Genomic DNA, 27,779 nt, shown 5'->3' with positions numbered 1-27,779 from the left:
TGTGTGTGTGTGTGTGTGTGTGTGTGTGTGTGTGTGTGTGTGTGTGTGTGTGTGTGTGTGTGATCCTTGTATCTGGGTTTTTTATCAGTGTATGTTTGTGTATCATCTTTCCTATGTTGTGAGGCTGTGAACATATTGAGGCCCATGAAGGAAGATGTTTCTCTGGGTTTTGCAGTTGGGCTATATATAGCTCTGTCACAGGAAGTACAACTGAACTTGCGACTAAGGCTGTGGCGCTCATGAAATGTTGTCAGCCAGTTGTTGTCATGCAAAAGACTCACGTTCTCACGGTAATTGACCGTTAATTAACATACTCGTTTAGCATCTCCAGGCCTCCACACGAACAAGCCGACGATGAGGGCATTTGGAGCATCTACATTTAAGAAAGTATAATAAGTCAATTTAACATACAATAAATCCATTATTTATTTTAGACAGGTCTAAAGAAACATTATGATATGAAGAACATGTATTTCGTAAGAACAGAATAGGAGTTGGCCAACTATGTTATCTGGCTATGGATATGCCATAGGCTGCAGGCTAGTTAATTTAGCTGACAAGATATGCCTAAGTCCTGTGCCATTATTTTATTTGATATGATTTTATAGTAAGAACAATAAAATTGAACTTAGCTGAATAAAATAGAAAGGATATTTTTCCCATTACAGTGACTGCACATATGAAATGGAAATGTTGAGCGTAATAAAGTGAGCATTTAAAACAGGTCCTATACGCTACATTAAGAGTTATTTGGCAACTTTAGTTGTGAAGGATACAAACCTTAGAATGTCTTAGAAATCAAAACATAGGGGCTACATCGTATGACTACACGTTACTGATGATTTGAAAAAGTGGCACAAAGGGTGGACAGCTGTTCTCTCATCAATTGATCATATTTTGAAATTAGTTTAGGTTAAGAACGGCCCATTATCAAACGGGCGTGAACAGGGGCAGGGAAAAAAGACAAATCACCTGTATGCACTCGAATAGCAAGTGGAGGCCGTGCGCTTTCTCTGTTTTGTAGCAGCTGAGAAATGAATACAACACTTATTTCACTCCACGCATCAACCACTGTTTGAGGAGCATGCTCTCACTGTCTCAACAGGTGATATTCCTGTTTGATGAGCATGCTCTCACTGCCCCAACAGGTGATAATCCTGTTTGAGGAGCATGCTCTCACTGCCCCAACAGGTGATAATCCTGTTTGAGGAGCATGCTCTCACTGTCTCAACAGGTGATATTCCTGTTTGATGAGCATGCTCTCACTGTCTCAACAGGTGATATTCCTGTTTGATGAGCATGCTCTCACTGTCTCAACAGGTGATATTCCTGTTTGAGGAGTATGCTCTCACTGTCTCAACAGGTGATATTCCTGTTTGATGAGCATGCTCTCACTGTCTCAACAGGTGATATTCCTGTTTGATGAGCATGCTCTCACTGTCTCAACAGGTGATATTCCTGTTTGAGGAGCATGCTGTCACTGTCTCAACAGGTGATATTCCTGTTTGAGGAGCATGCTGTCACTGTCTCAACAGGTGATATTCCTGTTTGAGGAGCATGCTGTCACTGTCTCAACAGGTGATATTCCTGTTTGAGGAGTATGCTGTCACTGTCTCAACAGGTGATAATCCTGTTTGAGGAGCATGCTGTCACTGTCTCAACAGGTGATATTCCTGTTTGAGGAGCATGCTGTCACTGTCTCAACAGGTGATAATCCTGTTTGAGGAGTATGCTGTCACTGTCTCAACAGGTGATAATCCTGTTTGAGGAGCATGCTGTCACTGTCTCAACAGGTGATATTCCTGTTTGAGGAGTATGCTGTCACTGTCTCAACAGGTGATATTCCTGTTTGAGGAGCATGCTGTCACTGTCTCAACAGGTGATATTCCTGTTTGAGGAGTATGCTGTCACTGTCTCAACAGGTGATAATCCTGTTTGAGGAGCATGCTCTCACTGCCCCAACAGGTGATATTCTGCCATGTGCTCTCCAACCTTGTTCCTGCAGCTACCCAGTAGTAAATTTAGGAAACCAATTAAAATCTGTTTGTGAACATTGATAGTAACATGTTTTCACATTGAAACATATTTCACTAAATTGACAGCCCGTCAGCATGCTGGAGAAAGGAATAAAGGAGAGAGGAGCATTTCACTACACCCGCAATAACATCTGCTAATCACGTGTATGTGACCAATAACATTTGATTTGGAAATGCATAGTGGTGAGATATTCTGTATAGCTAAAGGTAATGTGTCACCCAATTAATTATGAAAATATAAAAATTCCCTATTAAGCTATTCAAACCAAACAAACCAAATACAAATTCACTAATTTAGGCTAACTCTAAGCCGCACTGCACAATTAATGAACCAACAGCATCGCCTAGACTCGTTCTCTCCCAGACTCATAGATAGCAGTTTTAGAGTGTAGCATAAGGTAACCAGTCCATCCAGTATGCATAATAATACAGTCCACACTCAAAAGGCGTTTACTCAAATTGTTTAATTTTGGAGTATAGACCAATTATGTACCGAAGACCTCTTAAATCAGTTTTGGTTTATGTTTTTGTGTAATATGCGGTAGGCTATGTATTGGCTATAACTCCAGTATGTAGATAGGAGGCAGGGCACAATCATAATTTGTGTTGAGTTTTTGTTTTTTCAGGCTTGATTCATTCAGAACTTCCATACAGCAAAGCATCCCCAAACCATCACACTACCACCACCACGCTTCATCGTTGGGATGAGGTCCTTACTGTGGAATCATCACACTACCACCACCACGCTTCACCGTTGGGATGAGGTCCTTACTGTGGAATCATCACACTACCACCACCACGCTTCACCGTTGGGATGAGGTCCTTACTGTGGAATCATCACACTACCACCACCACGCTTCACCGTTGGGATGAGGTCCTTACTGTGGAATCATCACACTACCACCACCACGCTTCACCGTTGGGATGAGGTCCTTACTGTGGAATCATCACACTACCACCACCACGCTTCACCGTTGGTATGAGGTCCTTAAGGAATGTTTGGTTTTTGACCAGGCATAATGGGACCCATGTTTTCCAAAAAGTTATACTTTTGACTCATCTGTCCATAGAACATTCTTCCAAGAGTCTTGATGATCATCCAGGTGCTTCCAGGTACTTTTTGGCAAACTTTTTGGATGAGAAAAACCAAACACTGCATTCCACAGTAAGAACCTCATACCAACGGTCAAACATGGTGGTGGTAGTGTGATGGTTTGGGGATGCTTTGCTGCCTCATGACATGGATGACTTTCCTTAATAGAAGGAACCATGAATTCTGCAGTATATCAGAGAATTCTACAGGAGAATGTCAGGCCATCCGCCTGTGAGCTGAAGCTGGAGCACAGCTGGGTCGTGCATCAAGACAATGATCCCAAACACACAATCAAGTCTACATGAAAATGGTTAAAAAGCAACACATTTGAAGTTTTGGAATGGCCTAGTCAAAGTCCAGACCTAATCCCAATTGAGATGTTGTGGCAGGACTTGAAACGAGCAGTTCATACTTGAAAACCCGCAAATGTTGCTTAGTTAAGTTCTGCATGTAAGAGTGGTCCAAAATTCCTCCACCGCAATGTGACAGACTGATCAACAACTACAGGAAGTGTTTGGTTGCAGTCATTGCAGCTAAAGGTGGCACAACCAGTTATTGAGTGTAAAGGGGCAGTTACTTTCTCAGACAGGGGCACTGGGTGTTGCATTACTTTATTAAGTATAAATAGTTTTTGTTATTTGTTAACTCAGGTTCCCTTTATTTAATATTAGGTTTTGGTTAAAGATTGGAAAACATTCAGTATCAGCACTTTTTCCCGGCACTGCGGTATGTTCACCATTTCAATATGTGTGGATGTTCCATGCACAATTTCTGTGGGGTTTTAGCAATTGTCTGTGTTCGTGTGTGTAATAATCGCTGAAGAGGTGAGAAAAGCATGGTGTTTTGTGATGGTGTACTTTGCAGTAATGGAAGGAGTGTAATATGGATCCATGGTAGGTCTAAGTGTCGCCCTAAGAGGAACAAATGAGCATGTTTCAGCAATGCTGGAAGGAGTTGAGACTAACAAGCATTCCACTCATACTAGGAGTTATGTTAGTTTCCGCATTACATGATGTGGCTGAAGGCGAGTGGGGCTCTGTCTAGCATACATTGTGCCCGTTAGCTGCAGTCTGATAGAGCGAAGCAGGGAGATTGGACTGTATTTCTAAGCGTTAAAGCTTTGTTTTCCTTAGAGCGTTGATGTCCGATGGAAGTTCTGAGTTTATTTCCTCCTTGAAGACTGTTACCAACACCAGGAGGCTACTCTTTCTCTGTCCGTCCATCTCTGTCAGTCTATCTTTCTGTGCAGTAACGGTGTGTGTGTGTATGTTCAGTCAAGTTATCTCTGTCTGTGTGTGTATGTTCAGTGTCCTGTAAGGCTTTAATCAGGGCTGTGACCTGAAGTCGCCTGTATTCTAACAGTAAGAACATTGTTGTTGGTAGTTATAGATGATAGTGTAGGGTGAGATGTAGCCTACTTGGCTAACACTACTGTGACCTCAACTGATCAAATTTTTTTTTTATACCAAAACGTGACTCATTTGGATTCTCTCTGTAGCTTGGCATGGCCTTTTTATTTAAGGGATGCTTTTTCCAGACGTTAAACCAAACATTTACCGGTTTCTGCCTAGTGTTTTTAACATCAGCCAAACACTAAAAACCTTGCTGTATACTCAGTGGGAGTTACTGTACTTCCATTTATATCCCAATCTTTAGATTGGTAAGTGCTTTTTTGAGACGACTTCCGGAGGAGGCAGTGTGTCCGCCGGATGGCTGGACGGTGTAGGGTGAGGTTACCCCTAGAGTTACCCCCCCCCCCCTGCTGATGGTTATGACCTGGGGAGGGTAAGCTGATCCTAGATCAACTTCTGCCTGGAGTACAGTCCCCCTGTGTGCCGTCCATTTTGGAGAGTTCCTCCTCAGAGTAAATAGTGTGTTGGGGGATGCAGAATTTCTGTGTAGCTGCTCTGAAAGATGGTGGAGATAACCCTCCTTACTTTAGCATGCTGCTGGCTGTGGGCCAGACTAACCCTGGCCACCAGGCCTCACTACTGAGGTATGCATACCATTTCCTCCCAATGTAAGCAGACACACCCCACTTTACAGGCACGCACACATGCACACATACAGTTTTGCAGGCAAACAACATTTTTATGTCTCTGTGTCCAGTATGAAAGAAGTTAGAGGTAGTTTCACGAGCCAATGCTAACTAGCATTCTAGCAGATACCCATAGTCTTCCAGCCATATGGCTAGCAGATACCCATAGTCTTCCAGCCATATGGCTAGCAGATACCCATAGTCTTCCAGCCATATGGCTAGCAGATACCCATAGTCTTCCAGCCATATGGCTAGCAGATACCCATAGTTTTCCAGCCATATGGCTAGCAGATACCCATAGTCTTCTAGTCATCTGCTAGTGCTAGGTAGATAAAGGGCCTCATTGCCAAAATGCCAAAGTATCCCTTTAAACACACACATACACAGGCTAGTGATGTGCGGGTTGACTCAGAAATTTTGCTGACATTCACGGGACAGTGTAGCCTACATGATAAAAACATTTGTACCCCCCACCCCCACACACACACACACACAATCCCCTTCCCGCTTATGGTGTAGTTTTTAGGTGTTGGAGTACAAATGTAAATGACATAAGTTTGCATAAATAATATGCATAAAATACATCCTCCAATTGCAATGTCTGCCTATGCCCACACATACTGTCTCTAGAACATGTAATATTTTTAACTCCCTCTAACACCAAGTTAGGCATACCTCATTTCAGAATAGGCCATGGCATCATCACTGTCAATTGTGAATGATGATTCTTCACGTTTTACCAGTGGAATGTCCAATCTGAATCTACATGCCAATCATTTGATCTCAATCAGTTTCATGAGAATATGCATTTAGATCTTATTGAGTTACTGGTTCGTGAGCAAATTAGAGCAGACTATATAGCCTAGCCTTGTATTTAGTTTCAATCAAAGCACATTCTACCTAGTGGCTCAAGCTGTTCAGTTTTGGCCGTATTAGACAAAGAGTTATATAATATACACACACAAGGCAATTTTGTCAAACTTGTGAAAATGAGCTATTCAACTATAACCATCACCTAATTTCTTATGAGATTTTAGGGTGTTTTTGTTGTATGAGCAACTAATGAGCATGGAGAGCCACACAAGTTTGACAAAATTGCCTTATATATCTTTGTCTAATATGGCGATTTACTTACTTTTCTAGGCCTTCATTATTTTTGTATGTAGTTAAGCTGTCCTCGCCAAGTTTAGCTGGAATTTACCCCGAAAGGATTTGAGAAATCTGATTGTTTGACGATGGGCCTATGACATTGGCCTACTTCTCGTCTTGCGCTGTGCAGAATATCAGATCAGACAACAACGATTGAGAGTGTTTAACATCACTAGTAGGCCACCACACCCTTATATATATATATATATATATATATACATTTTATATATATATATTTTATATTTGTAATATATATATGTCACGGGACTGCAAGGGACCAGTCTGAATGTCTGACTGAAATAATTGACAAATCAAATTATTTTTTAAAAATTAGTTGTGTTTGAATTTGTTGATTAAATGAGGGACAAAGGGTCAAAATCCCGCATGATCCAGGACATGTGGTCACCCTAGTAGGGTGGGTTCAGGGTCATGAAATATTGTGTGGATGAAGGAACGATGGGTGGCGGTCGGGTTTGAATAAAGAGAACATTACCTTAAAAAATGCACAAATGTATAATTCTTGTGCATGTTATATCTATAGGCACCATTGAAGTGTTCCTTTATTTGGGACCATCTGACATTAGTTCGTAAGCCTATAATCTTTAGGGCCTAATTAAATGTGCGCCAGATAGCCTACACACAAAGTGCTTTTGGAAACGGGCAGAAAAAGTGAAGGGTGCAACTGCTGCCTGCAATTCAGGACATTCCTGCATGTGGGCATTCCCTTTTTAAACTTCTATTGGTCAATTTTTAAGCTATAACTCCAGTATGTAGGCAGGGGCGCTCCAGTAGACAGGAGATGGCTGGCTAGCACACGGTGTCGCTCCCACCTACTCAGGTACACCTGTTGTGTACCGGAGTAGCAGCTCCCGCCTGTTGTGTACCGGAGTAGCAGCTCCCACCGGTTGTGTACCGGAGTAGCAGCTCCCGCCGGTTGTGTACCGGAGTAGCAGCTCCCGCCGGTTGTGTACCGGAGTAGCAGCTCCCGCCTGTTGTCTACCGGAGTAGCAGCTCCCCCGCCTGTTGTCTACCGGAGTAGCAGCTCCCGCCGGTTGTCTACCGGAGTAGCAGCTCCCGCCGGTTGTCTACCGGAGTAGCAGCTCCCGCCGGTTGTCTACCGGAGTAGCAGCTCCCGCCGGTTGTCTACCGGAGTAGCAGCTCCCGCCGGTTGTCTACCGGAGTAGCAGCTCCCGCCGGTTGTCTACCGGAGTAGCAGCTCCCGCCGGTTGTCTACCGGAGTAGCAGCTCCCGCCGGTTGTCTACCGGAGTAGCAGCTCCCGCCGGTTGTCTACCGGAGTAGCAGCTCCCGCCGGTTGTCTACCGGAGTAGCAGCTCCCGCCGGTTTTGTACCGGAGTAGCAGCTCCCGCCGGTTGTCTACCGGAGTAGCAGCTCCCGCCGGTTGTCTACCGGAGTAGCAGCTCCCGCCGGTTGTCTACCGGAGTAGCAGCTCCCGCCGGTTGTCTACCGGAGTAGCAGCTCCCGCCGGTTGTCTACCGGAGTAGCAGCTCCCGCCGGTTTTGTACCGGAGTAGCAGCTCCCGCCGGTTGTCTACCGGAGTAGCAGCTCCCGCCGGTTGTCTACCGGAGTAGCAGCTCCCGCCGGTTGTCTACCGGAGTAGCAGCTCCCGCCGGTTGTCTACCGGAGTAGCAGCTCCCGCCGGTTGTCTACCGGAGTAGCAGCTCCCGCCGGTTGTCTACCGGAGTAGCAGCTCCTGCCGGTTGTCTACCGGAGTAGCAGCTCCCGCCGGTTGTCTACCGGAGTAGCAGCTCCCGCCGGTTGTCTACCGGAGTAGCAGCTCCCGCCGGTTGTCTACCGGAGTAGCAGCTCCCGCCGGTTGTCTACCGGAGTAGCAGCTCCCGCCGGTTGTCTACCGGAGTAGCAGCTCCCGCCGGTTGTCTACCGGAGTAGCAGCTCCCGCCGGTTGTCTACCGGAGTAGCAGCTCCCGCCGGTTGTCTACCGGAGTAGCAGCTCCCGCCGGTTGTGTACCGGAGTAGCAGCTCCCGCCGGTTGTGTACCGGAGTAGCACGTGGTAGATGGTGGCGACACCGGCAGACAGCAAGGTTTCCGTTATCAAAAGCTAATAAAATAGTGGCCGGCCAAATTATCCACAAAAAACTAACATCCATTGCAAAATAATGCTTTTATTAATTGATGGAAATACCAGTCGATGTGCTCCAACTTCAAAGGCAAATATACTTCATAGGCTAATAAATCATCAAGCTGCTCGTAAGCGTCGATACATGTGTTTTTCTATTTTTACTCAGTCAAACGACGCAAGTTGTACTCCGACTGGGCAAAATTGGCAAAGATTGTGTTGATTATCCCTGTTTCCAGTGTGCCCGCTGAGAGGGTGTTCTTTCACCAAAACAGAGTAAAGACAGCCTTGAGGACAAAGTAACGAGGAGGCAAATTCTTGTTTGTCTGGCCCGATCCTATCAGTTCTGCTGCCTCCCTAGGCAAGATACAGTGGGGCAAAAAAGTATTTAGTCAGCCACCAATCGTGAAAGTTCTCCTACTTAAAAAGATGAGAGGCCTGTAATTGTCATCATAGGTACACTTCAACTATGACAGACAAAATGAGAAAAAAAATCACATTGTAGGATTTTTTATGAATTTATTTGCAAATTATGGTGGAAAATAAGTATTTGGTCACCTACAAACAAGCAAGATTTCTGGCTCTCACAGACCTGTAGCTCCTCAGTTCTCCACTCGTTACCTGTATTAATGGCACCTGTTTGAACTTGTTATCAGTACAAAAGACACCTGTCCACAACCTCAGTCACACTCCAAACTCCACTATGGCCAAGACCAAAGAGCTGTCAAAGGACACCAGAAACAAAATTGTAGACCTGCACCAGGCTGGGAAGACTGAATCTGCAATAGGTAAGCAGCTTGGTTTGAAGAAATCAACTGTGGGAGCAATTATTAGGAAATTGAAGACATACAAGACCACTGATAATCTCCCTCGATCTGGGGCTCCACGCAAGATCTCACCCCGTGGGGTCAGAATGATCACAAGAACAGTGAGCAAAAATCCCAGAACCACACGGGGGGACCTAGTGAATGACCTGCAGAGAGCTGGGACAAGTAACAAAGCCTATCATCAGTAACACACTATGCCGCCAGGGACTCAAATCCTGCCGTGCCAGATGTGTCCCCCTGCTTAAGCCAGTACATGTCCAGGCCCGTCTGAAGTTTGCTAGAGAGCATTTGGATGATCCAGAAGAAAATTGGGAGAATGTCATATGGTCAGATGAAACCAAAATATAACTATTTTGGTAAAAACTCAACTCGGTGTGTTTGGAGGACAAACAATGCTGAGTTTCATTCAAAGAACACCATACCTACTGTGAAGCATGGGGGTGGAAACATCATGCTTTGGGGCTGTTTTTCTGCAAAGGGACCAGGACGACTGATCCGTGTAAAGGGAAGAATGAATGGGGCCATGTATCGTGAGATTTTGAGTGAAAACCTCCTTCCATCAGCAAGTGCATTGATGATGAAACGTGGCTGGGTCTTTCGACATGACAATGATCCCAAACACGAAACACAACGAAGGAGTGGCTTCGTAAGAAGCATTTCAAGGTCCTGGAGTGGCCTAGCCAGTCTCCAGAACTCAACCCCATAGAAAATCTTTGGAGGGAGTTGAAAGTCCGTGTTGCCCAGCAACATCCCCAAAACATCACTGCTCCAGAGGAGATCTGCATGGAGGAATGGGCCAAAATACCAGCAACAGTGTGTGAAAACCTTTTGAAGACTTACAGAAAATGTTTGACCTCTGTCATTGCCAACAAAGGGTATATAACAAAGTATTGAGGAACTTTTGTTATTGACAAAATACTTATTTCCCACCATAATTTGCAAATAAATTTCATTAAAAATCCTACAATGTGATTTTCTGGATTTTTTAGTTGAAGTGTACCTATGATGAAAATTACAGGCTTCCCTCATCTTTTTAAGTGGGAGAACTTGCACAATTGGTGGCTGACTAAATACTTTTGTGCCCCACTGTATACCGTCCCTGTGTCATTTATAGTGTAAAGATATTGAATGGATTGATGTGTTTCAGTTGAGTTTATTCAATACTATTGTATCACATCCGGCCGTGATTGGGAGTCCCATAGGGCGGCGCACAATTGGCCCAGCATCGTCCGGGTTTGGCTGGGGTATGCCGTCATTGTAAATAAGAATTTGTTCTTAACTGACTTGTCTCGTTAAATAAAGGTACATTTTTAAAAAGCACTTGGTAACTCTCCGATGCCAACTATTTACATCAGACCATTAGAATCACTAGGCAGCCAAATGCCTATAGTAGGAAACAGAGTTGTTATCAATAAGCCATGTACAGTTGAAGTCAGAAGTTTACATACACCTTAGCCAAAAACATTTAAACTCAGTTTTTCACAATTCCATTTAATCCTAGTAAAAAAATCCCTGTTTTCGGTCAGTTAGGATCACCACTTTATTTAAAAAATGTGAAATGTCAGAATGAAAGATAATTATTTATTTCAGGTTGTATTTCTTTCATCACATTCCCAGTGGGTCAGAAGTATTTGGTAGCATTGCCTTTAAATTGTTTAACTTGGGTCACACTTTTCCTACAATAAGCTGGGTAAATTTTGGCCCATTCCACCTGACAAAGCTGGTGTAACTGAGTCAGGTTTGTAGGCCTCCTTGCTCGCACATGCTTTTTCAGTTCTGCCCACAAATGTTCTATAGGATTGAGGTCAGGGCTTTGTGATGGCCACTCCAATACCTTGACTTTGTTGTCCCTTAAGCCATTTTAGCATAACTTTGGAAGTATGCTTGGGGTCATTGTCCATTTGGAAGACCCATTTGCGACCAAGCTTTAACTTCTTGATTGATATCTTGATGTTACTTCAATATATCCACCTAATTTTGCCATCTATTTTGTCAAGTGCACCAGTCCCTCCTGAAGCAAAGCACCCCCACAACATGATGCTGCCACCCCCATGCTTAACGGTTGGGATGGTTTTCTTCAGCTTGCAACCCTCCCCCTTTTTCCTCCAAACATAACGATGGTCATTATGGCCAAACAGTTCTATTTTTGTTTCATCAGACCAGAGGACATTTCTCCAAAAAGTACGATCTTTGTCCCCATGTGCAGTTCAAACCGTAGTCTGGCTTTTTTTATGGCGGTTTTGGAGCAGTGGCTTCTTCCTTGCTGAGCGGCCGTTCAGGTTATGTCGATATAGGACTTGTTTTACTGTGGATATAGATACTTTTGTACCGGTTTCCTCCAGCATCTTAACGAGGTCCTTTGCTGTTGTTCTGGGATTGATTTGCACTTTTCGTACACCAAAGTACGTTAATCTATAGGAGACAGAACGAGTCTCCTTCCTGAGCGGTATGACAGCTGCGTGGTCCCATGGTGTTTATACTTGCATACTATTGTTTGTACAGATGAACGTGGTACCTTCAGGTGTTTGGAAGTTGCTCCCAAGGATGAACCAGACTTGTGGAGGTCTACAAATTTTTTCTGAGGTCTTGGCTGATTTCTTTTGATTTTCTCATGATGTCAAGCAAAGAGGCACTGAGTTTGAAGGTAGGCCTTGAAATACATCCACAGGTACACCTCCAATTGACTTGAATTATGTCAATTAGCCTATCAGAAGCTTCTAAAGCCATGACAACATTTTCTGGAATTTTCCAAGCTGTTTAAAGGCACAGTCAACTTAGTGCATGTATACTTCTGACCCACTGGAATTGGGATACAGTGAAAGTGAAATAATCTGTCCGTAAACAATTGTTGGAAAAATTATTTGTTTCATGCACAAAGTAGATGTCCTAACCGACTTGCCAAAACTATAGTTTGTTAACAAGAAATTTGTGGAGTGGTTGAAAAATGAGTTTTAATTACTCCAACCTAAGTGTATGTAAACTTCCAACTTCAACTGTATCACCAAAAAGAAGCGAGATGCAGTGCGGGAGAACTCACCAGAAAAGCACAGTGGAAAATAGTTTCGCTGAAGCTAGCTAGCTCACAAAGCTTATTTTAAACACCCAAAGATAAAACCAATACTCCGCAGCAATTATTTCATATCAGCAACAACTGTACTAGCTAGCTAGTTAGATGCAATATTTAGTGTAAGTGTATGTTAACTTCCGACTTCAACTGTATATCACACATGAGACGAGTCACGACCCCGCGATAGTTCATATTACAATAAACATTACATTTATTAACATCATCCATTATAACTGTAAAAAGAGTCTGATATAATTTGAGTTTTGGAAACAAGTGCTTTCATTAATGCATGGCACGGGCCTCGTTTCACAGGAGCATTGTAAAATAAGCATTCACTCAATCAAACAGCCTTAATGAACTTTGTTTAATTACATATCGAATTTGATTGTGTAACATCAGTTTAATAATTTATTTATTTTGTGGCCGCCTAGAACAATGAGCCAGAAATTTCACAGAATTTTTAAATGTAAACGTTCCTGTTTGGCGTTTCCATTCACTCCCAAATATGGTGATGTGAGGAAGCTGTTTAATCAGCTTCTTGATATGCTACACCTGTCAGGTGGATGGATTATCTTGGCGAAGGAGAAGTGCTCACAGCGACGTCAACAAATTTGGTTGTATATTTCCTTACAACCAGTCAAGCTGATGTAATTTGGACATTTTGCACTGAAAATCATTCCTGTTTTTCTTTTTTTGTTATCACATTTTTTCTCCGGTCCCTGAACTTCTTTGCTCTGCGATTTCCACATTTTGTTGTGTTACAGCCCGAATTTAAAATGGATTACATTTCTATTTTGTGTCACTGATCTGCACACAATACCTTATAATGTTAATGTGGAATTATGTTTTTAGAAATGTTTCTAATTAATAAATAATGTAAAGCTGAAATGTCTTGAGTCAATAAGTATTCAACCCCTTTGTTATGGCAAGCCTAAATAACTTCCGGAGTAAAAATGTGCTTAACAAGTCAGATAATAAATTGCAGGGACTCACTCTGTGTGCAATAATGGTGTTTAACATGGTTGTTGAATGACTACCTAATCTCTGTACCCCACACATACAATTATCTGTAAGGTCCCTCAGTGAATTTAAAACGCATTCAACAATAGACCAGGGAGGTTTTCCAATGCCTCACAAAGAAGAACACCTGTTGGTAGATGGGTACACATAAAATAAAAAAAGCTGACGTTGAATATCCCATCGAGCATGGTGAAGTTATTAATTACACCTTGGATGGTGTATTACACTCAGTCACTACAAAGATACAGGCGTCCTTCCTAACTCCGTTACCAGAGAGGAAGGAAACCGCTCAGGGATTTCAATGAGGCCAATGGTCATTTTAAACAAGTTACAGAGTTAAATGGCTGCGATAGGAGAACTGAGGATAAATAAACAACATTGTAGTTACTCCACAATTCTAACCTAAAGGACAGAGAGAAAAGGAGGAAGACTGTACAGAATAAAATAACCTAAGATTCAAGGTAACTGGAGATGACATTGAATGTCCTGAGTGGCCTAGTTACAGTTTTGACTTAAATTGGCTTAAAAATCTATGGCAAGACATGAAAATGTCTGTCTAGCAATGACCAACAACCAACTTGACAGAGCTTGAAGAATTTTAAAAAGAATAATGGGCAGATATTTTGCAATCCAGGTTTGGAAAACTCTGGATAGACTTACACAAAAAGAATCACAGCTGTAATCGATTGAATTTAAGAAATGGCTTTCTTCTTGCCACTCTTCCATAAAGGCCAGATTTGTGCAATATACGACTGATTGTTGTCCTATGGACAGAGTCTCCCACCTCAGCTGTAGATCTCTGCAGTTCATCCAGAGTGATCATGGGCCTCTTGGCTGCATCTCTGATCAGTCTTCTCCTTGTATGAGCTGAAAGTTTAGAGGGACAGCCAGGTCTTGGTAGATTTGCAGTGGTCTGATACTCCTTCCATTTCAATATTATCGCTTGCACAGTGCTCCTTGGGATGTTTAAAGCTTGGGAAATCTTTTTGTATCCAAATCCGGCTTTAAACTTCTTCACAACAGTATATCGGACCTGCCTGGTGTGTTCCTTGTTCTTCATGATGCTCTCTGCGCTTTTAACGGACCTCTGAGACTATCATAGTGCAGGTGCATTTATACGGAGACTTGATTACACACAGGTGGATTGTATTTATCATCATTAGTCATTTAGGTCAACATTGGATCATTCAGAGATCCTCACTGAACTTCTGGAGAGAGTTTGCTGCACTGAAAGTAAAGGGGCTGAATAATTTTGCACGCCCAATTTTTCAGTTTTTGATTTGTTAAAAAAGTTTGAAATATCCAATAAATGTCGTTCCACTTCATGATTGTGTCCCACTTGTTGTTGATTCTTCACAAAAAAATACAGTTTTATATCTTTATGTTTGAAGCCTGAAATGTGGCAAAAGGTCGCAAAGTTCAAGGGGGGCGAATACTTTCGCAAGGCACTGTAAAGCTAGCTCCGTTCCACAATGATCTCTCTCAAAACCTTCTCATTATCGTCTCCTCAGGAGTAACATGTCCTTGAAGAAGTCGGTACAAACTCTGTTTCTAACATCATCGACAGTGAACAAGATTGGAATGTCTTTGTTCCACCTGAAATACCTGAGAAGGGACAGAACCTTCTCTTTGCGTGTTTTTTCTAAATGCTGTTTTGTTGGTGAATAACAATGTGAGAGCATGTGGAAGACATTAGAGGGATCTCTCCTGCTGGACAGAGGCTGGTTTTGTCTGTTTGTTTTGCTCTCCTCCCTTCATCCTCCCTTCATGCTTCCTTCCTTCCTCATCACAGCTAAAACTGTTTACATGGATGTGTACTGGGTCATTAAACAGTTCTATGCTTCAGGCTCAACCCAGACGTTTAGAATAAGGATATGTCTTCAGCATATTGAACTAACCTGTCAGTGAGGTTAGGCAAGGGAAGGAAGCTGTTGAAGAGCATTGAGACTGCGCCATTGTCTGGGCCATGCAATAAAGTTGAGAGGTTGCTTCCTTTATAAACTGTAAAACAGGATAAGAACAGAGGATAGACTCAGACCTGTGAAGTTGTCTGGATTTGTTCTGGTCCTGGCTATTGAGTCTCTCCACCAGGCCAGACAGGCATCCCTATTCCTGGCTGCAGGCCTTTGATAGATCTCTCTCTCTCTCTCTGTCACACTCTGTCACTCTCTCTGTCGCTCTCTCTCTCTGGGTCTCTGTCTCTGTTTGTGTAAGACCATGTTCTGAGGACACCGTGTGTGTGTGTGTGTGTGTGTGTGTGTGTGTGTGTCGCTGTTTTTTTCCCTTTCAACTTTCAAGACAGAGGCAACACATCTGAGCTCTGTTGTTTTGTGGCCTTTTATTGTTTTCATTTGAATGTTTTGATGTTTCCTGCCCTGAATGGGGGGGGGGATCTAGGGGAAATACTAGGCTACTTAGTGGGCTCGTCCACTCTAGCATCCAATCTCTGAATTATTCTGTACTCTCAGGGGCTGTGCTTGCTTACCATATTGTCTTGTGGCCTAGCTTTCTCCACTTTGGTCTCTATTAGGATTCCATGACTGTGAGCTCATGAGTTGACAATCAGTGGGTCATAGTCCTGTTCTGTGATTGGTAGACAGTATATTCTGCTAATACCAGCCAGCTAAAACCAGGAATGTCAACAACATTTTGAGTCATTAACTGCCCCAGTTTACCAGGTCTCCCTCAGAGCGATCTCACTGCCCCTTTTCCCGGAGTCCGAATGGGAATTCTGAGAAGGAGCGTCCACATAATTCCCTGATATCTCTCACAGCTGACTGACAGGGGAGGAGGAGTGAGAGAATTAGGTACTTGTTTTGTGGTAGAGATGTGTTTCTCAGTCGGTCCGACTGCCCTGTGGTATCCTGCATTCTTCTGCCGTTTCGCTCCATTTGGACCCCTTTTTTGATGTGATTCTGGTGGACGTGTTTTATCAGCCCCATCGCTAGAGACGGAATATCTGTTTTTGACACACACAGTGTGTGCGCGCACACAAGCTACACACACTACAAAGGGCCGCTCTGTCCAGAGCATTGCGCTCTGAGGGAATAGATCAGAGCTCCTCCCTCCATTTTCACTTTCCTATTTCTTTCTCTCTTGACACCACTTTCTCTTATTTGTTTGTTTGTTTTGGAATGCATGGTGTAAATCATATCCTAGAGAAGTAGAGGCGGTATTAACAGCTATTAGCTTGAGGAGAGCTTGGAGGGAGCGATGGCGGGATGATTGAGAGGGGAGTTGGAGTCCACTCCTCTCTTTCTCTTCCCACTCCCCTGCTCTGGCTAGCCTTATTTGGTCACTTTGCTGCTGCTACGACTGGAGAGAGAGAAAGGGGGGGGGGGGGTGGACAGATTGTTATTTTCTCTTCTTTTCCCTAAGAGAGAGATCTGATCTGAGGTCAGAGAGACAACCCAGGCCTGAGAGAAGGGGGGTTGTGGGTATCCTCTACTTTGCAACACTTATGTAGTCTCCATATAAACTATTCAGTTGCTAGATCAATTTAATGAAGGTGTTTAGGGTTATCATTCTATATACACATATGAAGTGTGATTTTGGAGCTGACCATCTCCAGTATGCAAGGCATTTTAATGGGCTGGTTATGATACCCCTCTCTAGCCAAAATTATTGACATACTAAGTACTTGTGTGTGTTGGTCAGTGGAGCCTTTAGTCACTGCAACAGTACAGTATGTGTGAACAACTTGTACGTTAGATATGCCAGAAGTGAAACTGCTTGGTTGGTTTATCTGAGAACACATGCAAATCTGAGGAGCTGTTTCTCTGTCTGCTTCCTATTGTGGCTATGGAAATGACTGGTACAATCACAATACTTTCAGGACTGGCCAGTTGTTTGGCGTTATGTACAGTGACTGTCATATCTCAACATACTCACAAAAAAATCAAATGAAAAAAGCTGCAATAGGATTGTGAGTTTGCTAAACAACATTCTAACACTAACTTTTTGTTGTGAGTTTGCTGAGGAAACTCACCAAACTGTTGAAACTGGTTGCCTTACAATTGTATGTTGAATCAACATTTTTTTTACAGTGCTGCAGTACTGTACTGTACCCACTGTATACAATCATACCACAGACGTTTCAGTGGAAATGGTCTCACGGACAGACACTCTGTTACATGCTGAGTTCCCTATCCCCTTTCCCCCTCTCTAATGTTCCCCCAGTGGCCTGTCTCATGTCACGTCCTCCCCAATCTTTCATCTGAGCTCATGAGACTTATCTGGATAGGAACCTGATGCAAGCCATCTGTAAGTGTGTGCGTGCGTGTGCTCATGTGTGTTTTAGCATGTACCCCTGTGAGAAGGATGATGCAAGTGTGTGTGTGTGTGTCACTGAGCACTGTGAATTTATTTACTTCTGACCCACTGGAATTGTGATGCAGTGAAATAATCTGTCTGTAAACAATTGTTGGAAAAATGACCTGTGTCATGCACAAAGTAGATGTACTAAGCGACTTGCCAAAACTATAGTTTGTTAACAAGAAATTTGTGTAGTGGTTGAAAACGAGTTTTATTGACTCCAACCTAAGTGTATATAAACTTCTGACTTCAACTGTAGCTGCGTTGACAACAACTCAATCTTAACCATCCTTCACCTCTGAAACTGTTATTCATCGTCTTAGTGTCTCTCTGTCCAGATTGTCTGTTCAGGTTGTGTCCTATGAACCGGTACTCTGCTCAGAAACAGTTCTGGAAGGCAGCGAAGCCCGGAGGAAACAGCACCACAGACACGGTCCTCCTCAACAAACTACACGTGAGTCACTCCCCCAACCCTCACCCATCTCAACTGTCTTACCATGATATTACTGTATTATATGATTTATTAGATCAATTAATCAGTGGTATAATGACTCCAAATGTCATTCGAGGTATGAGCTCATCCACATCTGAAGAGATACAATAGATGAGCCCTCTTAGATAACTAAACTAATCTAAACTAGCACTACTTCTAAAATCCAATACAACTACATTAGTAAAGCACTTACACTCATGTTATTTTCCTTGACTGTGGTAATCTCTCATTCAAGTGTGAAATACTACATCCTGCAATTCCCTTTAACAACATGTATGGTTTGAGGAGCTCTCTTAAAGGGTTTAGGTTTTCTGTCCCCACACTGGTGTGATGGTGTTCTTAGGGGGATTATATATTTGCTGAGGTAGAGGTAATGTTCAGATCCTTTTATAGACATTTCTGAAGCTGTAGTTTCATTACTACCACCGTCCCACCTTTCTTCTCTCTCTCTCTCAGCTCTTTCTCCCTCCCTCCCTGTTCTGATACAATACCACTTAAAGCCTTCTGGTATCTGACTACGGAGTCATACAATTATAGATTCAGATCTCTCCTGTGTTACCATGGTGATGTGAGGCCAGAGTCTTAGGTTCTAGCCCTTCAGTTGAAGCTTGCAGGAGTGTTGCTGTTAACTGCACTTGCCATTGCTACATTCTTTAGATTTCTGTCATTGAAATGAGTCCTCCTTACTCAAGTCCATGTGGATACATTTGTGCAAAAGCAGTAGCAATGTTACTACTAGCAATAGTAATGGTCTCTAACTCCTTTTTCCATCACTTGTGTAGCATGCAGCAGATTTGGAAAAGAAGCAAAACGATTCAGAAAATAAAAAGTTGCTTGGAACGGTGATTCAGTATGGGAACGTCATTCAGGTGTGTGTGTATACATATTCATTGTCTGGAAGAACAGTGATTGGCTTGTATCCACAGCTAAAAGTCATGTCAATGAAGCCAATCTACACCATAATGAATCTCATACCCCACATATTTCTATTGGGTTTTAGCGTGACACAGTTTACGAGGCTTCCCATCCAAGATATTTTGCTGGTTCCAAACTTGGAGAACCCTGGAGGCATCCATGCTGTTTCTGTTTGTTTATAAATAGAACAGTGATGTGGGAGGATCTAGATGGTGTTTTTCTAGCTTCAGAATTGAGCATATTCTTTTCTCAGTCAAAACCTTTCAGTTATAGTCTGCTCTGTTTATGTCGAGAGACTAAAACGTACTGCATACCTATAAGGGCAGAGAAAGCTCATACAACGCAGAAATAAACCCTATGAAGAAGATGACGTGCACAAGCAAAACTTGTCAGTATGTTTGTATCACACAATGACAGACTGCTGGGTTATTGTATCGTATCTTATAATATTGTATCGCAACATATTCTATCCCCAATATGTTTGCTGTATTCCCCCAGCTCCTCCATCTGAAGAGTAACAAGTACCTGACAGTGAACAAGCGTCTGCCTGCCCTGCTGGAGAAGAATGCCATGAGAGTGATGCTGGACACAGCCGGGAACGAAGGCTCCTGGTTCTACATTCAACCCTTCTACAAGTTGCGCTCCATAGGAGACAGTGTGAGTTCTATCTATATGGTTCTCCAAGCTTCAGCATAGATGCTGTAAAGAGGTCAATGGAACGCAGAAGTGGGGATAGAAGGTGGATACCGGATTGGGGAACATTCAATAAATCTGATCTAACAAATAGGATATTCGTCAAATGATTGATGTATTGTAACAGGCCCAAAATGTAGTTAATAAAGTCCTTTTGGGATTTATTTCTGTTTTTGCTGCATAACATTTAGAAGTTTCCCCTTTTCAGGTTTAGAAGTGACTGCTACAGAAATCGGTGGAGGTAGTCAGTCATTTTGAACTGGAATGCAGATGATTGGTGATGATGACATGAACATGTATTGGGGTTGACATCAAAAAAAGCATTATACTCGGATTTAGTGTGAAATACACATAAATACTAGCCTGAATCTCCTCATTGCTGGGGGGCAATGAGGAGATTCAGGATCTTTCCTCCATGGCATTTCCAATGTTTTGGTCGAGTTCGATTGACTTCTTTACCGCATGTGCTGGAGACCTTGTGAGTTCCACTGTGTCTATATCATGGTTCTACATAGGAGAAAGTGTGAGTTCTATCTTTATGGTTTTATACATCATTCCTTCTACCAGCTGTGCTTCACAGGAGACAGTGTGAGTTACACCTATGGCAATGATCACACATACTGTATAGGATCGCCTGAATCACAGCTTCTGGAAACATGAACAATCTGTCAGACTGAGTGAATCAAATGTGTAAGGCAATATGGTCACAGATATACCTTCCTAGACTTTCAAAAAATAAGTAAAACATATGCCAAAACTCAGAAAAAAAAATGGTAGACCTCCACAAGTCTGTACAAAAAATAGTACGCAAGTATAAACACCATGGGGCCACGCAGCCGTCATACCGCTCAGGAAGGAGACGTGTTCTGTCTCCTAGAGATCAATGTACTTTGGTGCGAAAAGTGCAAATCAATCCCAGAACAACAGCAAAGGACCTTGCGAAGAAGCTGGAGGGAACTGGTACAAAAGTATCTATATCCACAGTAAAACGAGTCCTATATTGACATAACCTGAACGGCCGCTCAGCAAGGCAGAAGCCACTGCTCCAAAACCGCCATAAAAAAGCCGGACTACAGTTTGCCACTGCACATGGGGACAAAGATTGTACTTTTTGGAAAAATGTCCTCTGGTCTGATGAAACAAAAAGAGAACTGTTTGGCCATAATGACCATCGTTATGTTTGGCATGGCATCATGAGGATGGAAAATTACATTCATATATTGAAGCAACACCTCAAGACATCAGTCAGGAAGTTAAAGCTTGGTCGCAAATGGGTCTTTCAAATGGACTATGACCCCAAGCATACTTCCAAAGTTGTGGCAAAATGGCTTAAGAACAACAAGGTCAAGGTATTGGAGAGGCCATCACAAGCTCTGACCCCCAATCCTATGTGGCAGAACTGAAAAAGTGTGTGCGTGCGTGCAAGGAGGCCTGCAAACCTGCAGTTACACCAGCTCTGTCTCAGTTACACCAGCTCTGTCAGGAAGAATGGGCCAACATTCACCCAACTTATTGGGGAAGCTTGTGGAAGGCTACCTGAAACTTTTCACCGAAGTTAAACAATTTTAAGGCAATGCTACCAAATAGTAATTGAGTGTATGTAAACTTCTGACCCACTGGGAATGTGATGAAAGAAATACAAGCTGAAATAAATCATTCTCTCTACTATTCTGACATTTTCACATTCTTAAAATAAAGCGGTGATCCTAACTGACCTAAGACATGGACTTCTTTTACTGGGATTAAATATCAGGGATTGTGAAAAACTGAGTTTTAATGTATTTGGCTAAGGTGTATGTAAACTTCCGAAATCAACTTTAAGTAGCAGCCAGCTCGCACGTCAATCAATCAGGAGTGTTCCTGTCGGTTGTGCTAGCCATGTGTGCAGCATAGTAGTCTCTTTGTGGATTAAAGCAGTAGAGGCCAGGAGTCATTCTACAGCCACAACAACACAAATGGCTGTATCACCTCAGGCCGAGTCAGTGTTTAGGCTGGGACAGGAAAAGGGGTCAGGCCCAGGTCAGGTGTTTTGTGCCGGCTTTCCACTCTAATCCTCTTTGATGAGGGCCAGATCAGCACTAGCTTTGGACTGACTGGGCTTATAAGTGGCACCATGCTGGAGCCTTGTACTTTAAAGAGCAACTGAAGGCAATAAACAACTTCTCTGGTAGAAAACAGCATGTCTCATTGGTATCAGTCAACAACAAAAAAGGTGTAATCATCAATTCGGCGTGCAGCTTCAGACGACCCGATCCTGATGTCCATGGGACCATCAGTGAATTACACAATGTATATGGGACAATATTTTAAAATGTCAATAGTTTCCGAATTTCAATGACTTAAAAACCTTAACAACTGTAAATTATAGAAATTCATGTACAAATATTGAAAGCATTTAATGAGACAAGTAAAACATGCAATATCAACATTTTATCCCATTTACATTCTGTAATTTATTGAAGGTTCCTAACTAGCTCCACTTATGGGCTATCCAAAGTCAAACCAACTTTGCCACTGTCGCACACCCGCCAGCTGAATATAATTGGCAAAACAATTTGGCTAGACCTGGTTAGACTTTTTCAAGTTATCTAAAAGGGGGAGTGACTGTGTACAGTTTTGACAGATAAAGTACAAATGCTTCCCACACACACACACACACACACACACACACACACACAAGTGACACCCACATCAAAGCAAGTCTCCAAGACCCAAATCTCGTTCTGTCGCATTTCCTAATATGGATGAGTGATTTGAGTTTGAGATTCAGAGCTTCACATACTGTCCTGTATTTGACTGCAGACAGACACATGCAAATGAGTTTTGTTCATGTTTCATAGCCCCTAGCAGCTGACGTGCACATGTGTAATGCATGCATACTAAATTGTAATGTGTGTTTTCATTCCAGGTGGTGATAGGGGACAAGGTGGTCCTGAACCCTGTGAATGCTGGCCAGCCCCTTCATGCCAGCACCCATCAACTAGTGGACAACCCAGGATGTAACGAGGTTAGACCCTCACGCTGTCTCCAGGTCCTCTCCTATGGGTTTATACAAATACTGTATGTACAGTATTTATAGGAGTGTGTAGTGTTACTGGCCCCCTCCTATAATTTCAAACATTACAGCATTGTGCCATGGTCCTCCACATTTGCATCAATTATGTCTAGGATTTGCATTTACCTCTAGTCTGCAGCTCATTCTGTGAGAATGGTGTGCCTCTTTATAGTTATAGGATACCAGTGAAGGAGATCTATTAACCTGAGCCGCGGTGCACCAGTCTATGGCTTGTGATGTGAACTGGCAAAAGCGGTGAGGGAGGAGTGCCCTTCTCAAATGGAACAGTAATCTGTGCCGCTCGGTCATGTTGTCGACAGCATGGGGCATCGTCCAGAAACGTACAGCTCTTTCCATAAAATATATGTTTGAATTTTCAGACTAGTTTTCATTGGGAAGGCAGAGCAAAGACTTTTGCATGTGAAAACTAAGAATCCTATTCATTACTCCACATGCTTAATCTAGCCTAGGCAATGTCACTTTTGTTTTGAGCCGACTTCTCCGGGGGCTTTAAACTGGGCACCTGGCGCACGCTGGGAGGCAGCCCGGTTCCAAAACTAATGCAATCACTTTTCACCCTGTGCAAACTCCATCCACCGGGGTAATCGGTTCAGATAATCAAATTCCCTCAGTGATGATTGTTGCATGTGTTGCTGTTAAGGGATTAAACTGGTAACTCTTTTTGTATGCTTGGTGTTTCAGGTGAACTCGGTCAACTGTAACACCAGCTGGAAGATCGTGCTGTTCATGAAATGGGGTGACAATCAGGAGATCATTCTAAAAGGGGTTGGTTTTATCACAAATTTCAACCAATCAGGCCTGATTTTCACAGTTCACATTGCCTTGAGTATGAATCAGAAAATAATGGGTCGACGAACCCGGTATCCCAGTTGAAGACACAACGCTGTTAAATGTTATAGGTAGCTTAAAAATATATCCCAAGGCAGTGACACCCTAGCAGTCTCTGTGGTAACAACCTTCCTGTCTGTTTGTTGGCAGGGTGACGTGGTGCGCCTGTTCCATGCAGAGCAGGAGAAGTTCCTCACCTGTGACGACCACCGGAAAAAACAATATGTCTTCCTGCGCACCACTGGACGCCAGTCTGCTACCTCTGCAACTAGCAGCAAAGCCTTATGGGAGGTGGAGGTGAGGAGGAAGTGCATAGAAATAGAAATTGTAGAAGCGGAGAAAGCTCCTCAGATCATGGCAATTTTACTTCTCCCTCACAACTGCAAATTTATTCTGACTAAAAGTTCAGTTTTAGTTTGTGTATATGGGCTTACAAGTTGCTAATATGTGCATGTACACAACTTCAGAGTAAGATATGACATGTGACTGATCGCTGTGTTTCTCCTCTTGCCAGGTGGTGCAGCATGATCCATGTCGAGGTGGAGCTGGCTATTGGAACAGTCTGTTTAGGTTCAAACACCTGGCCACTGGACACTACCTGGCTGCAGAGGTCAGTAACACTGCTTTTACCACACGCACACAAAAAATATATATTGTTGCCAGGAAGTCACATTGAGACCTCTGATTGTGAAGAGAGCCCTAGCTTGTTCATTGTATGTGTGTACTGTTGTGTGTTTTCCAGATGAACCCTGACTATGAGGAAGAGCGCCTGGAGTTCCGCTCCTCAGTGAGTCACCTTCTCCAGTTCTGGTAGCAATGGCCTACCATGTAGAGGAATGATGAATACTGTGGGTCATCTGAACCAGTCGTTCCCAGATTTTTAATATATTTGTTTTATTTAATTTAACCAGGCAAGTCAGTTAATGACTTAATGACTGCCTAGAAACAGTGGGTTAACTGCTTTGTTCAGGGACAGAACAACAGATTGTTACGTTGTCAGCTTAGGGATACGATCTAGCAACTTTTCGTTACTGGTCCGATGCTCTAACCACTAGGCTACCTGCCGTAGAGTTTTCCTGTGAACCATTGAATGAACCAATCACAACCCAGTCTGTTGACACAATGTGAAATGAATCAGTCACATCCCACTGGTGTGTCCCAGGACACAGTGATTATTGTAGCTCTTCTTACTTGTTTATCTCAGCTTGAACCTGTCACAGTAAAGAGCACTTTCCCGATGCCACCATTAGATGGCAGTGTCTGCATAGAGAAGTGTGATGGTACTAATGTGGCATGGTCTGCCTTTAGCTAGCTGGTTGCAGTCTACTACTAGGAATGGATCTCATAGTCACACAATTCACTCTACAAGACCCTGACTTCTGTAGCACTGACACATACTACTCTCAGTAGTCAACACATGGTTGAATAACTAACAGAGCAGGACTCTGAGAATGAACATGTTCCCTTTTCACATTAAGTCAAACCGAGCCAAGTTGTAATGAGCTGGCTGTTCTGGTTATGCATCCACCATATTGTAGTTGCTGGTCAGCACCATAGAGTGAAAAGGGTTATTCAGTATTAAACAATCATTCACTATAGTGACCATGTGAACACAGCAGAAGACCCAAACTATAATGACAGCTGCAGTTTAAAACTTCTTATGGCTAGGGGTTCCGCTAGCAGCACCCCTCGACAACATTCCGCTGAAAAGGCGAAAAAAAAGGCGAAATTCTAAAATATTTTTTTGAAATATGTAACTTTCACATGTTAACAAGTGCAATACACCAAATGAAAGATACACTTCTTGTTAATCTACCCATCGTGACTGATTTAAAAAAAGGCTTTACAGCAAAAGCACAACATATGATTGTTAGGTCAGAGCCAAGTCACAAAAACACACACAGCCATTTTTCCAGCAAAAGAGAGTCACAAAAAGCAGAAATATAGATAATCACTATCCTTTGATGATCTTCATCAGATGACACTCATAGGACATCATGTTACACAATACATGCATGTTTTGTTCGATTAAGTGCATATTTATATAACAATCTCAGTTTACATTGGCGCGTTACGTTCGGTAATGTTTTACTTCCAAAATATCCAGTGATTTTGCAGCGAGCCCCATGAATTTACAGAAATACTCATTGATAAAAGATACAAGTGTTATTCATAGAATTAAAGAGACTTCTCCTTAATGCAACCACTGTGTCAGATTTAAAAAAACACTTTACGGAAAAAGCAAACCATGCAATAATCTGAGTACGGCGCTCAGAGACCAAACCAGCCAAAGAAATATCCGCCATGTTTTGGAGTCAACAGAAGTCAGAAATAGCATTATAAATATTCACTTACCTTTGATGATCTTCATCAGAATGCACTCCCAGGAATCCCAGTTCCACAATAAATGTTTGATTTGTTCGATAAAGTTCATAATTTATGTCCAAATTCTTCCTTGTTGTTAGCGCGTTCAGCCGAGTAAACCATCTTCATGAGGCGCGAGCACTAGGTCCAGACGAAAAGTCCGAAAGTTCCATTACAGTTGACATCTAGTGGAAGCCTTAGGAAGTGCAATAGCAGGCAGTTTACTCTGGGCACGCTTTTCATCCAAATGTGAAAATGCTGCCCCCTATCCCAAACAGGTTAACTCTGTACTTACTCTAACTAATTACCCTAAACACTGAAATATTAACATGTATACATATTTGATTCTATTTATGTATAATAACGCTGTGATTGATACTTCACAATACACTGTGATAACAGAGGAAACGTCTAATTTAGCCTTTAGAACCTTTAGAACTTCATACCATTAGTAGGTCATGAGGTCTAGTGTAGTATATAATTAAGCCTATATTTTTTTAATTGATCAAATTGATGCTCTCATTATGGTGAAAGAAGAGATCTTTTTGAGTTGTGAGTCTATCTTCTTCAGTATGCACACGATATGCTCTTTGGGTCATTGTCCAGGAATTTTACAGGAAACTGCCGTGTGTTTTTATCAATCATTTTCCTCTTTATAATCATTGATCCTGGTCTCCTGTGCCCCATGTCCATGTGGTTGTGCAATGATCTGATGAGACTGTTTTGTTGTCATGTTGTCTCTAGTGATCTGATGAGACTCTTTTGATGTTTCTGTAGTAATCTGATGAGACTCTTGATGTTTCTGTAGTGATTTGATGAAACTGTTTTGTTGTCATGTTGTGTCTCCAGCTGGACTCTGAGCAGGTGGACCTCCGTGCCCGCCTCAGGAACCCCCAGGAGAAGGTCATGTACACCCTGGTGTCTGTCCCTGATGGCAATGACATCTCCTCCATTTTTGAGCTGGACCCAACCACTCTGAGAGGGGGTGACTCCCTAGTACCCAGGTAGGACTTTGAGCTGGACCTTACCACTGTGAGAGGGGGGGACTCACTGGTACCCAGATAGGACTAGGGCCACTGCATTGTGCAAAAAGACTCCATTACTCATAATACTTCTATAGGAATTTGCAATTTTTCTAGAAAGTAACTTTTTATTACATCCATGAGAATGTGTCAATTTAAAATGCATCTTTAGATGTCATCCTGTATTGTTGTGTGATGGAACTGGTCATGTGCAGGGAGAGTGGTGAGTGACCAGGCTATGTCAGGGTTGGGGTCAATTTGAATTGAAGTCAGTCAATTCAGAAAGTAAACTAAAATTCCAATTCAATAATTGAAAAAATAAAAAGCTTTTATTTTCAATGACTTCTCAATAAACTGCAAAGAAGAAACTATTATTTCCAAAGTTTTTCAATTAGTTTTTATTTTAAATTTAAATCACTTCCTGAATTGTCTGACTTAAATCGGAATTGACCCCACCCTGGTATACGTGGTTGTCTATTGAGATAGAGTAGCTATAAAGTCTGGATGTCTGTAAAGATGACTGTATCTCTGGAAAGTCCCCCAGAAGACGTAGTGACTACAGTAGGTATCCCACTGTTGACGCAGATCAGATTCTAAGGAACATGTTGCAATATGAAATGTAACCGGTCATGTTCCTCCCACTGGAAATGGAGAGACACACATACACACACTAATAATCTGTAGATTACATATGTGTGGTATTTGTTTGTCATCAGCCACATTTAGTTGAATTCAAGTGAAATTTCA

At 42.6% G+C, this 27,779-nt stretch overlaps 1 protein-coding gene across 3 annotated transcripts in view; it reads left to right on the top strand.

Moving 5' to 3' along the window:
* Window positions 1-27,779, top strand: part of LOC139413576 (inositol 1,4,5-trisphosphate-gated calcium channel ITPR1-like) — a 167,245-nt gene that overhangs the window by 8,993 nt on the left and 130,473 nt on the right. For all 3 annotated transcript variants that reach the window (XM_071161094.1, XM_071161093.1, XM_071161095.1), the window contains exons 4-12: window positions 17,980-18,095; window positions 18,917-19,003; window positions 19,548-19,706; window positions 22,651-22,749; window positions 23,500-23,583; window positions 23,797-23,943; window positions 24,161-24,256; window positions 24,389-24,433; window positions 26,860-27,014. In XM_071161094.1, the coding sequence (XP_071017195.1) occupies window positions 17,980-18,095; window positions 18,917-19,003; window positions 19,548-19,706; window positions 22,651-22,749; window positions 23,500-23,583; window positions 23,797-23,943; window positions 24,161-24,256; window positions 24,389-24,433; window positions 26,860-27,014 (988 nt within the window). The remainder of the gene's footprint in view (window positions 1-17,979; window positions 18,096-18,916; window positions 19,004-19,547; window positions 19,707-22,650; window positions 22,750-23,499; window positions 23,584-23,796; window positions 23,944-24,160; window positions 24,257-24,388; window positions 24,434-26,859; window positions 27,015-27,779) is intronic.

The sequence above is a fragment of the Oncorhynchus clarkii genome, chromosome 7 (genome assembly GCF_045791955.1).
Source record: "Oncorhynchus clarkii lewisi isolate Uvic-CL-2024 chromosome 7, UVic_Ocla_1.0, whole genome shotgun sequence".
Classification (NCBI taxonomy): domain Eukaryota; kingdom Metazoa; phylum Chordata; class Actinopteri; order Salmoniformes; family Salmonidae; genus Oncorhynchus; species Oncorhynchus clarkii.
Note: the sequence above shows the minus strand (reverse complement) of the source record. Positions and strands in the feature narration are given on the sequence as shown.